The following is a 13,818-nucleotide window of genomic DNA, read 5'->3' as shown; positions in this document are numbered from 1 at the left end:
AGGTTCAAACAACTCAGAGTTTAAACTTGAACTCTGAGTTGATTTACCGAGAGATTAAAAACTCTGAGTTTTCGGTTTCAGAATAGCTGATCTGAGTTGGGTCAATCAACTTCGAGTAGACCAACTCAGAGTTAAGCGCACATCGTGACTATAAAAAGGCATTATCAATGGAGCGCAGACATTACGAGTGAATATGGCAATATCTTATAAAAGAGATCACCATTTTTTTCTCCAGCTGAAATTGATGTTCTCATGCAAAGTTATAGCAAATTTGAGCGTATATATTTGAAAAGAAGCAACCTTCAGTGAAGAAGAGACACTTAGCGTGGGAAAACAGCTGCTCAAGTTAATGCCTAATTTCACTTTTTAAGTATTTAAATATTTAAGTATAATAAAATAAGTAATGTAATTTGTGACGTTTATTATTTTTTTTCTAAACTTTTTTATACATTTATTAGTTTTAAATGATTTAACAGTGCACTTGTGTGTCTGCCTTTTTTATTGATCAAGTGATAGAGGTTAATATAACATTTAGAAGGTAAGCAGTACTAAAAATAATTTTAGAAAGAATAATAATCCCATTAATCTAGTTACATGCATGTCGTAGGTGAATTTAATTTAATTATTTATTAAAAAAGGATAAGCCATTCTCGTACAGTTCTTCTGTGTGTGACTAAAATGTAGGCAATAGCTGTTTCCATCCAAATATATTACATAAATGTATGTCCAAAACTGGAATATTGCATAAAAGATGCGAATAAAATTCCATCCAACGAGTCAAAGAGAAAAAAATCGTCACTTCCTGATTAAACTGGCACCAAATATCAACAGTAAAAACAGAATTTACTGTGGTAGAAGAAGCTGCGTCAATTAATTCTTTATTTAGCCTAATTAATGTACTTGCGCCTCGATGTCAGAAGACAATGCTGAAACACAATGAACACATGGGGGCGTCTGAAGCCATGAGACATGGAGACTCTTGACACGCACCAGACGTTCGGAGGTAATTAATAATATACACCAATACTGAAACAGTAAAGGCATTTTAAAATTTTTTTTGACATGTTACAGTGTGCTCAGCCTGCTGGTTTGCTCATTTACACACATTTTCATTATCATATGATCATGATCTTTTTTTAATGTACATACTGTAATTTGTTCAGTAAAAGTGTTTCCATCGTAGTTTATGCGCACATTTTCTATCGGATAAAAGTTTATCCTACTCAGTTATGCGCGTTTTTTATGCATATTTTAAAAAGTTATGTGCATCATGACGTTTCTATCAATCGTTTTTATGCACGTATCCAAAATAAGCATAAAAATAGGTGGGTGGAAACGCAAGGCTAAGGCGAGAAATACGCTTCATCTTTAAAAAAGGGGAGGAGACCGACAGAAACTCTGAGTTTAGAGAATAAAACCTGCTTCTGACCAGGTTAGATTCACAGAGTAAGTTACCACAGTAACTGACTCTGAGTTAAAGTTACCTTTCTTTCAGAAACAGGCTTGACTTACCCTGCTTTCTCGAGTTTAACAAACCTGCCATTTTGAAACGGAAAACCCAGAGTTTCTCTCATTTCAGGGTTAAAATACTCAGTTTTCAGTTAACCTCCTTTCTGAAACAGGCCCCTGATGTGGTTTTTATTGATGGTTTGACATGTTAATCAATAACCAATAATGGAGGTTTCAATCAGAATTTGGCAATCTGTGTGATCACTGCAGAAAAATTTAGAATTTTAAATTTATTTTGGTTTTATTATCAATGCCAGTTATAAATTATATTAACACTTCAGATTATTTATGTTTGCCTTGAGGTATCATGTATTGAAGAGGTCAAACTCCTCTGTTTATGAGTTTTGTGCAGGTTTGTGTTTGACGTGCTTTGATTTTCATTCCGTATGACATTGACAGCTGAGATCTTACTTTGTGACAAGGACGTCATGCTTGAACAGTCTGACAAGCTAAGCTTCATTGGTTCTGCTTGTTAACATCAGATGTTTATCACTATTGCTCAATCAACACTTAAGGTCTTTGCACACTGAAGTCTGAAATTTCGTATGCATTTTTCCCCATTTATATCCAAAAACCTTTTGATACATATTAATAAATTGATTCTGGAAAAAACGCACAACATTTTGGAGTCAATTTAAGCAGTAGTGCTTTGTTCTACTATCTCTTCTTCAAAGTAAAAAAACGAAAAAGAAATAGGCTGCATATTGTGTTCATCCAATACTGCAAAGAGAGGAAGGAGAGTCCTGAGAGAGTCTAAAGCTGTGCTGAATTATGCCCAAATGGAAAGTTTATTTTAAAAAATTTGTGGAATTTTGATATATTGCTTGTAAAACTTCACACAATTACATACGTAAACAAATTCAGAATAGAGACTGGCATAAAGACATTATAATAGATGGCGGCTGCATGGACTTATCCGAGCAGTGGACCATGAGGTGTCTAGCGTTCTATTGGAATGTCTATTGGCAGTACATCAAAGGTATGGACACACATACACACCAAACAGCAGGAGGGGAGAGGTGAGTCAATAACTGAATCCAGCATATAGGTGTTCCCCTTCGGTTGGGGAACTTCAGTGCCATGAATGGGAGGATTCAGATCAGAAGCCACTTGTCTGGAGAGTATTGAACGGGCCAATGAATGAAATTAATTGGCAGCGTAAGCTTGCGCAGGTGTGCGGCATCTGCAATTATCTCAGCATATAAGCGCACCTGAAGCCAGCAGACGCCATCCTTTTCGCTTCAGATCCTTTCTGAGTGAGTCGATGAGGGTTCCTCTTGCTGATCAGCACTTCAGAGCGAACGAGTGTGTCTCCCGGTCCAGAGTGGGTCTTCGCGGTGGCAGACGGTCGAGCTGGGTTTCTCCCTTGCCTGCGGTTCTTTGGGTCCGGTCCTACAGAGCGGTGCGTATTGTTAAAAAACTTTCCTAAAAGAGCAACACAGTCGTGCAGCACGTCCTTTTCAGGATGGCGCTCCGACTGTGCGTTTCTGGATGCGGGGGTTTCCTGGCTCCGGATGATGGACACGATCACTGCATTGCATGTTTGGGGGTCCAGCATGTTAATGCGGTGCTCGCGGGCGGTTCATGTCGTCATTGCGATGCCATGACCGTTGCACAGCTAAGATCGCGGCTAACTTTCGCAAGAGAGCGAGCCACCCCAGTTGCCTCCTGTTCTAAAAAAGCAGCGGGCGCTCGGGCAGATCTGAGGGTTTCAGCGGGCTCGGGCTCGCGGACCTCTCGCTCCTCACGGCGCTCCATCCAAGCTTCGGGTAGTGGGAGTGATCCGTCTAACCAGATGGTAGCTCTCACACTCGCTGACACCGGAGATCAGATGTCCTCCGCGGCATCGGAGGGTGGGCTTTCACTGTCCGACGAAGATCCGGACCCGCTCGCCCCCTCCGGGCAGGTGAGCGCTGTCAAATCGGATCCTGAAGCGGACATGTTAGCCGTGCTTTCCCGGGCTGCTTCGGCCGTGGGGTTGGAGATGGTTTATCCCCCAGCTCCGCGGCCGGACCGACTAGATGGGTGCTACGTAGAGGACCAGAAGGCGAAGCCTTCGAAGCCTCTCGTCCCCTTCTTCCCGGAAGTGCACAGTAGGCTCACGCAGTCTTGGAGGGCACCTTTCTCTGCCCGTGCTGCGTGTGCCTCCGCCCTCACCGCCCTTGACGGCGGAGCTGCCAGGGGGTATGAGGCGATCCCGTCAGTGGAGCGCGCTATCGCGGTCAATCTTTGTCCGCGCGGCGCCTCTACGTGGCTGGGTTTGCCCCGCCTCCCGTCCAAAGCCTGTAGGTTGTCTGCCTCCCTCGGAGCCAGAGCTTATAAGGCTGCGGGCCAGGCTGCTTCTGCTTTGCACGCGATGGCCACCTACCAGCGCTACCAAGCGCAGGCGCTGGCCGAGCTGCACGAGGGCGGGTCCAACCCAAGCTTATTACATGAGCTGCGCACCGCGACCGACTATGCTCTTCGGACTACTAAGTCCGCCGCGTGTGCGCTGGGGAGGACGATGTCCACACTTGTGGTTCAGGAACGCCACCTCTGGCTAAACCTGGCCGATATGCGCGATGTTGACAAAGTTCGCTTTCTTGACTCGCCCATATCCCAGGCTGGCCTGTTCGGCGACACCGTCGGTGAATTCACCCAGGAATTCAAGACGGTGAAAGAGCAGTCGGATGCGATGGGCAATGTCATCTATCGGCGTGGCCGTAAGCCCGCTGCGCCCACCGAGCCATCCACCTCCGCTGTTCCTCGCCGAGGGCGCCCGCCAACGAGTGCTGCCCCGCCCCCGCCTGCGCCTCCGGCCAAGCGGGCGCGGCGTACACCTCGAAAGCAGGCAGCCCCTCCTGCCCAGGGCGCCGTTAAGTCCGGTAAACGGACCGCGAAGCGTCCCTGAGACAGGCCATCCGGAGAAGAGGAAACTTGCTCTTTCCCCGCTGGAGGGCGGGGCCCCGATAACAACGGTACTTTTCAGTGCCACCAAAACATCAGTAAAAGAGCACTTTTTCCCTTCCCCGGTTGTGACTGCACGAGTTCTGCCAGTCCGGGACGCGCTGCCTTCCGGCTCGCAGACTCTACGTGCTTCGCCAGTGGCTCACGAGCGCTGGGGGGACGGTCTCCCTTCCCTCAGCCCTCCAGCCCCCTCTCCGGAGTCAGGGTGCGGAGCCAGAGCGAATCGCTCTCCTCCAGCTCTTCCGCGGGACCCTCGTGCTTCCCGGATCAGCACACCCACTCCACGCTGCCCCACCCCTGGTACGTCAGCGATTGTAGCGATGACTCCATTAGCGAGGGCTCTGCCTGCCTGGTTAGCGCGGGCCAGCCCCTCGCGGTGGCTCATACGCACAATCAGACTCGGTTACGCGATTCAGTTCGCGAAACGGCCCCCCAAGTTTACGGGTGTGTATTTCTCCAGGGTCAACCCCCTGTCCGCCCCTGTCTTGCGAGAGGAGATTGTTGCCCTCCTGGCGAAGGGTGCAATCGAGCCGGTTCCTCCAGCCGAGATGGAGAGTGGGTTTTACACTCGGATTTCTTTTCTCGGGATGGAGCTGGACTCGATCACCATGGTAGCGCACCTCTCCGAGGAACGCGCTCGCCTGTTGCTGAACTGTCTGAGGGAGCTCGACAGCAAACTAGTGGTCCCACTGAAGTCTTTCAGAAGCTCCTGGGGCATATGGCATCCGCAGCTGCCGTCCCGCCGCTCGGGTTGCTCCATATGAGACCACTTCAGCACTGGCTTCACGATCGGGTCCCCAGACGCGCATGGCACGTGGGCACACACCGGGTCTCGGTGTCGCCGCGCCCTCAGCCCTTGGAACGACCCCTCGTTCCTACAGGCCGGTGTGCCTCTAGGACAGGCGCCCAGCCATGTTGTTGTTTCAACAGACGCTTCCAACACGCGTTGGGGGGCCGTGTGTCGCGGGCATGCGGCTGCGGGCCTCTGGAAGGGTGCCCAGCTGCATTGGCATATCAGTCGCCTAGAGCTGTTGGCAGTGTTCCTCGCTCTCCACCGCTTTTTACCGGTGCTGGAGCGGCAACACATGCTGGTCAGGACGGACAGTATGGCGGCGGCGTATATCAACCGCATGGGGGGTATGCGCTCTCGCCGCATGTCTCAGCTCGCCTGCCGTCTGCTCCTCTGGAGTCACCCGCGGCTGAAATCGCTGCGCGCCATTCACGTCCCAGGCACGCTCAATCGTGCAGCCGATGCGCTCTCACGACAGCTGTTATGCCCTGGAGAATGGAGACTCCACCTCGAGTCTGTTCAGCTGATATGGGCGCGATTCGGGGAGGCCCAGATCGATCTGTTTGCTTCCCCCGAGAACGCTCACTGCCAGTTGTTTTTTTCCCTGACCGAGGGCTCTCTCGGCACGGATGCACTGGCCCACAGCTGGCCTCGGGGCATGCGCAAGTATGCGTTTCCCCCAGTGAGCCTGCTCGCGCAGTTTCTGTGCAAGGTCAGGGAGGACGAGGAACAGGTTCTGCTAGTTGCGCCCCTTTGGCCCAACCGGACCTGGATATCAGAGCTCTCACTCCTCGCGACGGCCCTCCCCTGGCGGATCCCTTTGAGAGAGGACCTACTCTCTCAGGGACAGGGCACCATCTGGCACCCTCGCCCCGATCTTTGGAACCTCCACGTGTGGTCCCTAGACGCGAGGAAGACTTAGGTAACCTACCGACTGCGGTGGTTAATACCATCACTCAGGCTAGAGCCCCCTCCACGAGGCGCGCCTACGCCCTGAAGTGGAGTCTATTCACTGAATGGTGCGTCTCTCGCAGAGAAGACCCCCGAAATTGCCAGATTAGTGTTGTGCTCTCTTTCCTTCAAGAGAAGTTGGACAGCAGGCTGTCGCCCTCCACTCTCAAGGTTTACGTGGCCGCCATCTCCGCTTATCATAGCGCGGTAGCTGGCGGCACCGTGGGAAAGCATAACCTGGTCATCCAGTTCCTTTGGGGTGCTAGGCGAATTAATCCATCTCGCCCCCCTCTCATGCCCTCTTGGGATCTCGCCCTCGTTCTCACGAGTCTGCGATCCGATCCCTTTGAGCCACTTGAATCAGTATCTCTAAGATTTCTGTCCCTGAAGACAGCTCTGCTGGTTGCGTTGGCCTCCATCAAGAGGGTCGGGGACCTGGAGGCATTTTCGGTCAGTGACTCGTGCCTGGAATTCAGGCCGGATTACTCTCACGTCATCCTGAGACCCCGCCCCGGTTATGTGCCCAAGGTTCCTACCACCCCCTTTAGAGATCAGGTAGTGAACCTGCAAGCGCTGCCCCCGGAGGAGGCAGACCCAGCCCTTTCTTTACTTTGTCCAGTTCGCGCTCTGCGCATTTATGTGGACCGTACTCAGAATTTTATATCATCTGAGCAGCTCTTTGTCTGTTATGGCGGTCGGCAGCAGGGAAGTGCCGTATCGAAACAAAGATTATCCCACTGGATTGTGGATGCCATTTCACTCGCTTATTCGAGTCGAGGTCAGCCGTGTCCCCCGGGAGTACGTGCACACTCCACTCGGAGCGTTGCATCCTCTTGGGCGCGTGCACGCGGCGCCTCTCTAACAGACATCTGTAGAGCTGCGGGCTGGGCGACACCCAACACATTTGCAAGGTTTTACAATCTGCGAGTGGAGCCGGTTTCCTCAAGGGTATTAGGTAACCCTTTGGTGATTGAGGAGACAACTCGGTAGGGTGTTGAAACACGCTTGCTGCGCCATTCTCCTTAACACGGAGGTACGTGCGCCTTTTTATCTGTCAGTAAAGTTCCCCGTCAGGTGAGCCCTGCAGATTCCTCCATGGCCCCCAGCACTGACTCAGCGGAGGAGTCACTTGCTGGCCCACGACGTTGTAGGTCTGCCCGCTGGTCAGCCCGCGTTTTGGGTATAGGTGCCTGCTATGCGTGATCCCCACTAGGCGATCCCATATGCTTATTCCGCCACGGTTAAGTCCCCCCCCTGGGCGGACCCGTGTCTTCCCTCTCCGCTAACCACTCTTTTGCTATGCGTACTCCCCCTTTTTAGGGCTAGTCCATATGTAAATTCTGCCATCTATCCCCCCCTTGGGTAACGGATGGCCTCCGCAGCGTCCTCCCTATCGGGATTGCACGCTTCCCAACGTACTGTCGTATTCCTAGAATTATCTAGATGCTCACGACTTCCCAAAAAATATATCTAAATCCGTAAAACTTCTGTTGAAGTAGGATAAATTAGGGCCAGGGACACGTTGGAGGACCGCGCCCCCCATGATGTGGGTGCGTCACGCTTGCTTGACTATCTCCTCATCGGGGGTGTTGGTAAGGTGCAGTCATTATGGCGCTTTCCATACTTCTCCCATTCATGGCACTGAAGTTCCCCAACCGAAGGGGAATGTTCGAGGTTACAGAAGTAACCCTTCGTTCCCCGAGGAGGGGAACGGAAGTGCCATACTCCGTCGCCATAATGACTGTCCCTTAGCTGTTTGAAAGTCTCTTCAGCTTAAAAGGATGGCGTCTGCTGGCTTCAGGTGTGCTTATATGCTGAGATAATTGCAGATGCCGCACACCTGCGCAAGCTTACGCTGCCAATTTATTTCATTCATTGGCCCGTTCAATACTCTCCAGACAAGCGGCTTCTGATCCGAATCCTCCCATTCATGGCACTTCCGTTCCCCTCCTCGGGGAACGAAGGGTTACTTCTGTAACCTCGAACGTTCTCAACTGTCTTTCTTATTCACTGTGTTTGTCAAAGTTATCTGTGCTGAAGGCTCAAGTGACGGCATTCATACTGATTGTACGGTGGCTCTGAACTGTCAAAGCTCTCAAAATGCTTTTTTGCATGAGAAAAATGAGAATTTTTTTTTTAAATGCGAAGATTACGGATAAAAATTTCAGATTCAGTGTGCAATAATCTTTAATCGATTACTTAATGTTTATTAGCTTTAGGGATGCATAGATATGGATTTTTTAATACCGATAATTCTTCAGACTTAAGGGCCGATAGCCGATTAGTATAGGCCGATAATTATTAATATTTCAAAATGTTATAGCTGAATAGTCTATACTCAAAGCAAAAAAGCTATAATTTCAAAACTGCAAGGTGATTATATAGACTTTTATTCCCAATTTCACACAAATCAGCATTAAAAAATTCATTTTCTTCATAGCAAATTAACATGTAACTTGACTGTTGCATAAAAATAATAGGTTAAATAACAAAATGGGATTTATTCAACAAGCAGGTTAAATATATTTTAAATAAGATGAAAATGAAAAAGCTAAGGACTGCTCAAATGGTATTGAATAAAGCGTGTTACAGTAATGTACATGTGTACAAATATGTCATGTCCGAAAAGCCTTTTTTAGAGGTGTTTTGACAGTTCAGAGCCACCGTACAAGTGAAAAGCTAGATACAGAATGTATTATTTTAGAAAATGCGACATAAATTCATCCTATTTAGCGTTTTAGATTCTTTTGAACACATGTAGTGCAGTGCTATATATATACATATAAGCTCCGACTGGTGGAGGGGTAAAGTGATGGTTGACTTATTACAACTTTCTTCCATCTCCCGATTGCATCTCTGGAGCTCAGCCACAGTGATCTTTTGGGTTGTTGTTTACCTCTCTCACCAAGGCTCTTCTTTCCCGATAACTCAGTTTGGCCGGACGGCCAGCTCTAGGAAGGGTTCTGGTCATCCCAAACATCTTCCATTTAAGCATTATGGAGGCCACTGTGCTCTTAGAACCCTTAAGCACAGCAGAACGTTTTTTGTAACCTTGGCCAGATCTTTGCCTTGACACATGTCTGTCTCCTGAGCTCTTCAGGCAGTTTCTCTGACCTTATGACTCTCATTTGCTCTCACATGCATTGTGAGTTGTAAGGTCTTATATAGACAGGTGTGTGGCTTTCCTAATCAAGTCCAGCCAGTATAATCAAACACAGCTGGACTCAAATGAAGGCGTAGAACAGGGGTCACCAAACTTGTTTCTGGAAGGCCGGTGTCCTGCGGATCTTAGCTCCAACCCTAATCAAACACACCTGAACAAGCTAATCAAGGTCTTACTATGCATACATGTAACATCCAGGCAGGTGTGTTGAGGCAAGTTGGAGCAAAACCTTGCAGGGACACCAGCCCTCCAGGACCGAGATTGGTGACCCCTGGTGTAGAACCATCTCAAGGATGATCAGAAGAAATGGACAGCACCTGAGTTAAATACATAAGTGTCACAGCAAAGAGTCTGAATACTAAGGACCATGTGATTTTTCAGTTTTTCTTTTTTTAATAAATGCTTTTTTGTATGTCAACATTTGTGTTTTTTTGTCAATATGGGGTGCTGTGTGTACATTAATGATGAAAATCATTGAACTTAAATTATTTTAGCAAATGGCTGCAATATAACAAAGAGTGAGAAATTAAAGAGGGTCTGAAAACTTTCTGTACCCACTATAAAAAAACTATCATTTGTTGTGAGAGGCTTTTCACATGCTATCTATAAACAACCTATACAACTTTGTACATGTATGAAAATATCTTCGACTGCTTAGCTTGTCAGATAACAACTGTCACAATATGCTTACCAAACGGGTACCTTTGGCAATGGAAATGCAAGTCTAATTACCACTATAGTTTTAATAACTATAATGAACACCAATTTATCAACATGCCTTTAACCAAAGTTCTATCTTTTTTTTTAGATTGTCAGAATGTAATCTTGCAGATCAACACTGTGAAACTGTAGCTTCAGCTCTACAATCATCAAACAACCTCTTGAGAGAAGTGAATCTGAGTCGCAATGAGCTGCAGGATTCAGGAGTGAAGCTGATCTGTGCTGGACTGAAGAGCCCAAACTGTCAACTCAACGTTCTGAAGTTTGACTTTTTTTCTTCTATCTTTCATATTTGTTGCCCTAATTCATAAATGTTGATTGAGCGTAATTGAATAGGTTTTTGAGGAAATTTTAAAGGAATCATAGGATTGACACTTTATAATCGAACAAATCAAATTTCCAGTTGTTGATTGAATTGTTGACTTTGCAGCAACTATTAATATCAGAGATAAAGAGAAAACATTTAATATTTAGGGAGAGTAGCAATATATTAAAACAGCACATTGATAATTATACTAATGACATTTTTCTTTAACTACAAATGAAACTTTATTCAATATTCTAACAAAGAAATTTACTTGGTAAGGAAGAATTTAAAAGAGTGAAATTATGAAAATCCCTAATTTGCAATACCTAACAAAGTGAACCAACATTAATTAATTAGACATGCTGTTATGTCTTAGACCAGGTTAACTAATTTCAGATTTTTTATTTGCACCTGTTCAGCAAGAATTTGGAGACATTACTTGAGTTTGATGCTTATTGCGTGCATTCCCTCTATGGCATGTGTTATGTCTGGTGGTCTGTTTGTCAATTGAGCCAAAAATTTCAAGTTTGAGACAGGCAAAGATTTTAGGTTTCACAGGTTCACTTAACTAACATGGAACTGTTGACAGAAATATTCTAAATGGAGGAATTAAAAGTGGAAAGAGATAGGATTGTTGGATGTTTTCGGATCTAGAACCACTTTAACCTGGAAGAGTCTATTTGAGTTTGTGTGTTTGGTTTTAAACTCAGTTTATTATTGCTCGATGCTCAGTGCAGCTCTGACCATTTAGGTATTGTTCTTGGTTCAGGGTGTGATTATCTTTTTCTCATTCCTGTAAGTTAAATTATGTTGTCTTTTGTCACACATACTTCAAATTTTCTGCTTTAACAATAAATATTTAATGGTGAATTTATAATGTGATGAAAAGTATTTTACAAGAATTTGTTTAACTTCAGAAATGTAGAAATGGAAGCACTAAACCGTTCAGTTTCAATGGTGTTTCCATGTTTGCTAATTTTTTTGTTTGGTAAGAGTTATAAGATTTTAGAGAAGGTGTAGTCCTTTGGAAGGTAATTCGTGAGAGGTCTTGTGGACCATGTGTCTTGCTGTCAACATAATTAGGAAGCTTAGGTCTAAGTACACATGAATGATGAAAGAATATTTATGGCCCTGACATGTAGATTTGGGTTTTAGTTTATTTATTTAAATTGCATCTAATCCTCAGTGTTGATTCAGTGGTTGATTCTTTTCGCTCAGCTCATAAACACTGCTCATGTTAGGCTATGTAATGGTAATGAGTACATTGCAGTTATGCTGCGTTCACACCAGATGCGGCACGCGCGTCAAGCACGAGTGATTTACATGTTAAGTCAATGCAAACACGCGAATAGACATCCTTTGGCGCGATACGCGCGAATTGCGCGGAGCGAATGACGAATTGACACGCAAATGAAGCGGGTTTCACGCCCGAATGAAGCGGGTTTGGCGTGCGAATGAAGCGAGTAAACTCAAATGTTCACGCGGCAATTTACGCGCGAATAGCGCGATTTATCCGCGCGTTCCGCATCTGGTGTGAACACAGCATTACACATTATCTTCTTATCCGAAACATGAAACAATGCACATAGTTCTCTCAAATGTCATTGTACATCTATAGGGTGAGCTTGTAAATAATTATTTCTATTATCCTGTTTAGATTGTCAGGCTGTAATCTCACTAAACAGTCCTGTGAAACTGTGGCTGTGTCTCTACTTTCATCAAACTGCCGCCTGAGAGAGCTGGACCTGAGTCGCAATGACCTGCAGGATTCAGGAGTGAAGCTGATCTGTGCTGGACTGAAAAGTGCAAACTGTCAACTCAACACACTGAGGTTTGGAATTTTTCTTCTACCTTTTTTTTGACCAAATGCAATTAACATTTTTAAGCCAAATGAAAAAAAGATTTGATGAACATTTAGTGTAAATTTATTTTTAATTTCACACGGTTCCTTTTATAGCAGTAATAATGGAATACTTAGTTTATTATCAGAAGTTAATTCTGCTAAGGCAACCCCTTACAAATAAAGGAAGAAGTCTGAGGAAAGTAAGTGAGTGATGCTGGATACATTGTAGGTTATTTTTAAAATAAATAGAACCAGGGCTTTACATTAACACCCGCCTATCTGCCAAATGATTAGATTATGATAGTAATGATAGATTTTAGCTATGGCGGGTTAGACACCTCCATTAGCCACTTTGGCTGGTTGGAAATAATTTTTAAATTGTAGTTTTCTTAAGAGCAGAGTTTGACAATATGCATGGCACAATATCCGCACAATATCCGTGCAAATGTGATCTTAAAATCGAGAAGCAGCAGGACTGACAAAAATAACTATGTTCGCACGAGCAAAACAGCAAAAAAGAAGGTAAAAACCAAACGAGAGGATGATCACTCGCTGTTGGATTGTTAAAAAGTGCATGCGCGCTCCCGTTTACTTGCGTGAAGCAACTGTGCCTAGAGGAAGCGCTACTGGTGTGATTGGTTCCCTTTGAAAAAGACTGGACAAAGAGCGATGATCGTGCATCCACAGTCCTGCTGCTTTTAAGAGCTCAAGATAAAAAAATAAAAAATAAAAAAAACCACATTCTTTTGTAAGCAGCAGCGGTCACTGCTTTCATTTGAATTATTCTTTGAACAGATTAACAGACCTATATTAACCGTGTGTTAACCGTATGTTTCACCTGCTTTCTTTTGCTTACAGTTATTTGTGTTTATATAGTTTAATTATATTTTTTACAATAAGATTGCTTTAATGGGACATTACTCCTCTTTTATGTGTAGTTCACTGCTGATCTGGGACTTTTAGCCAGGACACATTACTGTGCATATTTTAGATACATGACAATAATTATTGTTTTAATGTAATGTTTTTTTAAAGAAAAGTTTTGTTGCATTAAAAGTGCACATATAAAGCTATATTTTCCTTCTTTTGACACATTTAAAAATTGTGGCTAAGAAATACTTATTTGGTGTGGTCAAAGATAAATTTGGTAAATCCTTAATTTTGAGCCCTGAAAAGTCGTGAAATAAAGACTGATTGCTATGTGACACAACCCATTTGCTCACTGAGCAAGCCAATACACAACACACACAAGTAGTGAAATGAATGAGAGGGCATGTGGACATAACAACGTCTAAATCAAGCAATTTTAGCATGTTAAAGTTCAATTTAGGCAAAATATATTTTCCCATCAAGAAAAGTGTAGCTAGTAAAAATTTCAAGTGGATAGTAATGTTGGAAATCTACTAGCCACAGTGGCTGGCGATCAAAAAAGTTATTGCCAAGCCCTGAATAGAACTATTGCTACTAATACTCTGGTTTTTGAATAGTATACCAATTATGTTCAGTCAAACTGCATTTAGATAAACTGATTTGCTGAAGTGAAAATGTGGATGATTTACATGATCGTGGGGTTTGGATCATCGTTGTTT

General features: G+C 45.0%; 1 protein-coding gene across 33 annotated transcripts in view; it reads left to right on the top strand.

The window, feature by feature from the left end:
* The window catches only part of si:ch211-214b16.3, a 68,218-nt gene that overhangs the window by 33,437 nt on the left and 20,963 nt on the right, over nucleotides 1-13,818 (top strand). For 28 of the 33 annotated variants that reach the window (XM_073945109.1, XM_073945103.1, XM_073945107.1 and 25 more), the window contains 2 exons: nucleotides 10,168-10,341; nucleotides 12,044-12,217. In XM_073945109.1, coding sequence (XP_073801210.1) covers nucleotides 10,168-10,341; nucleotides 12,044-12,217 — 348 coding nt within the window. Of the gene's footprint in view, nucleotides 1-10,167; nucleotides 10,342-12,043; nucleotides 13,373-13,818 lie in introns of those variants that run through there. The other 5 variants (XM_073945125.1, XM_073945124.1, XM_073945117.1 and 2 more) reach the window with 1 other exon arrangement.

The sequence above is a fragment of the Danio rerio genome, chromosome 3, assembly GCF_049306965.1.
Source record: "Danio rerio strain Tuebingen ecotype United States chromosome 3, GRCz12tu, whole genome shotgun sequence".
NCBI classification, from domain to species: Eukaryota; Metazoa; Chordata; class Actinopteri; order Cypriniformes; family Danionidae; genus Danio; species Danio rerio.
This window is presented reverse-complemented; position numbering and strand designations above follow the sequence as displayed.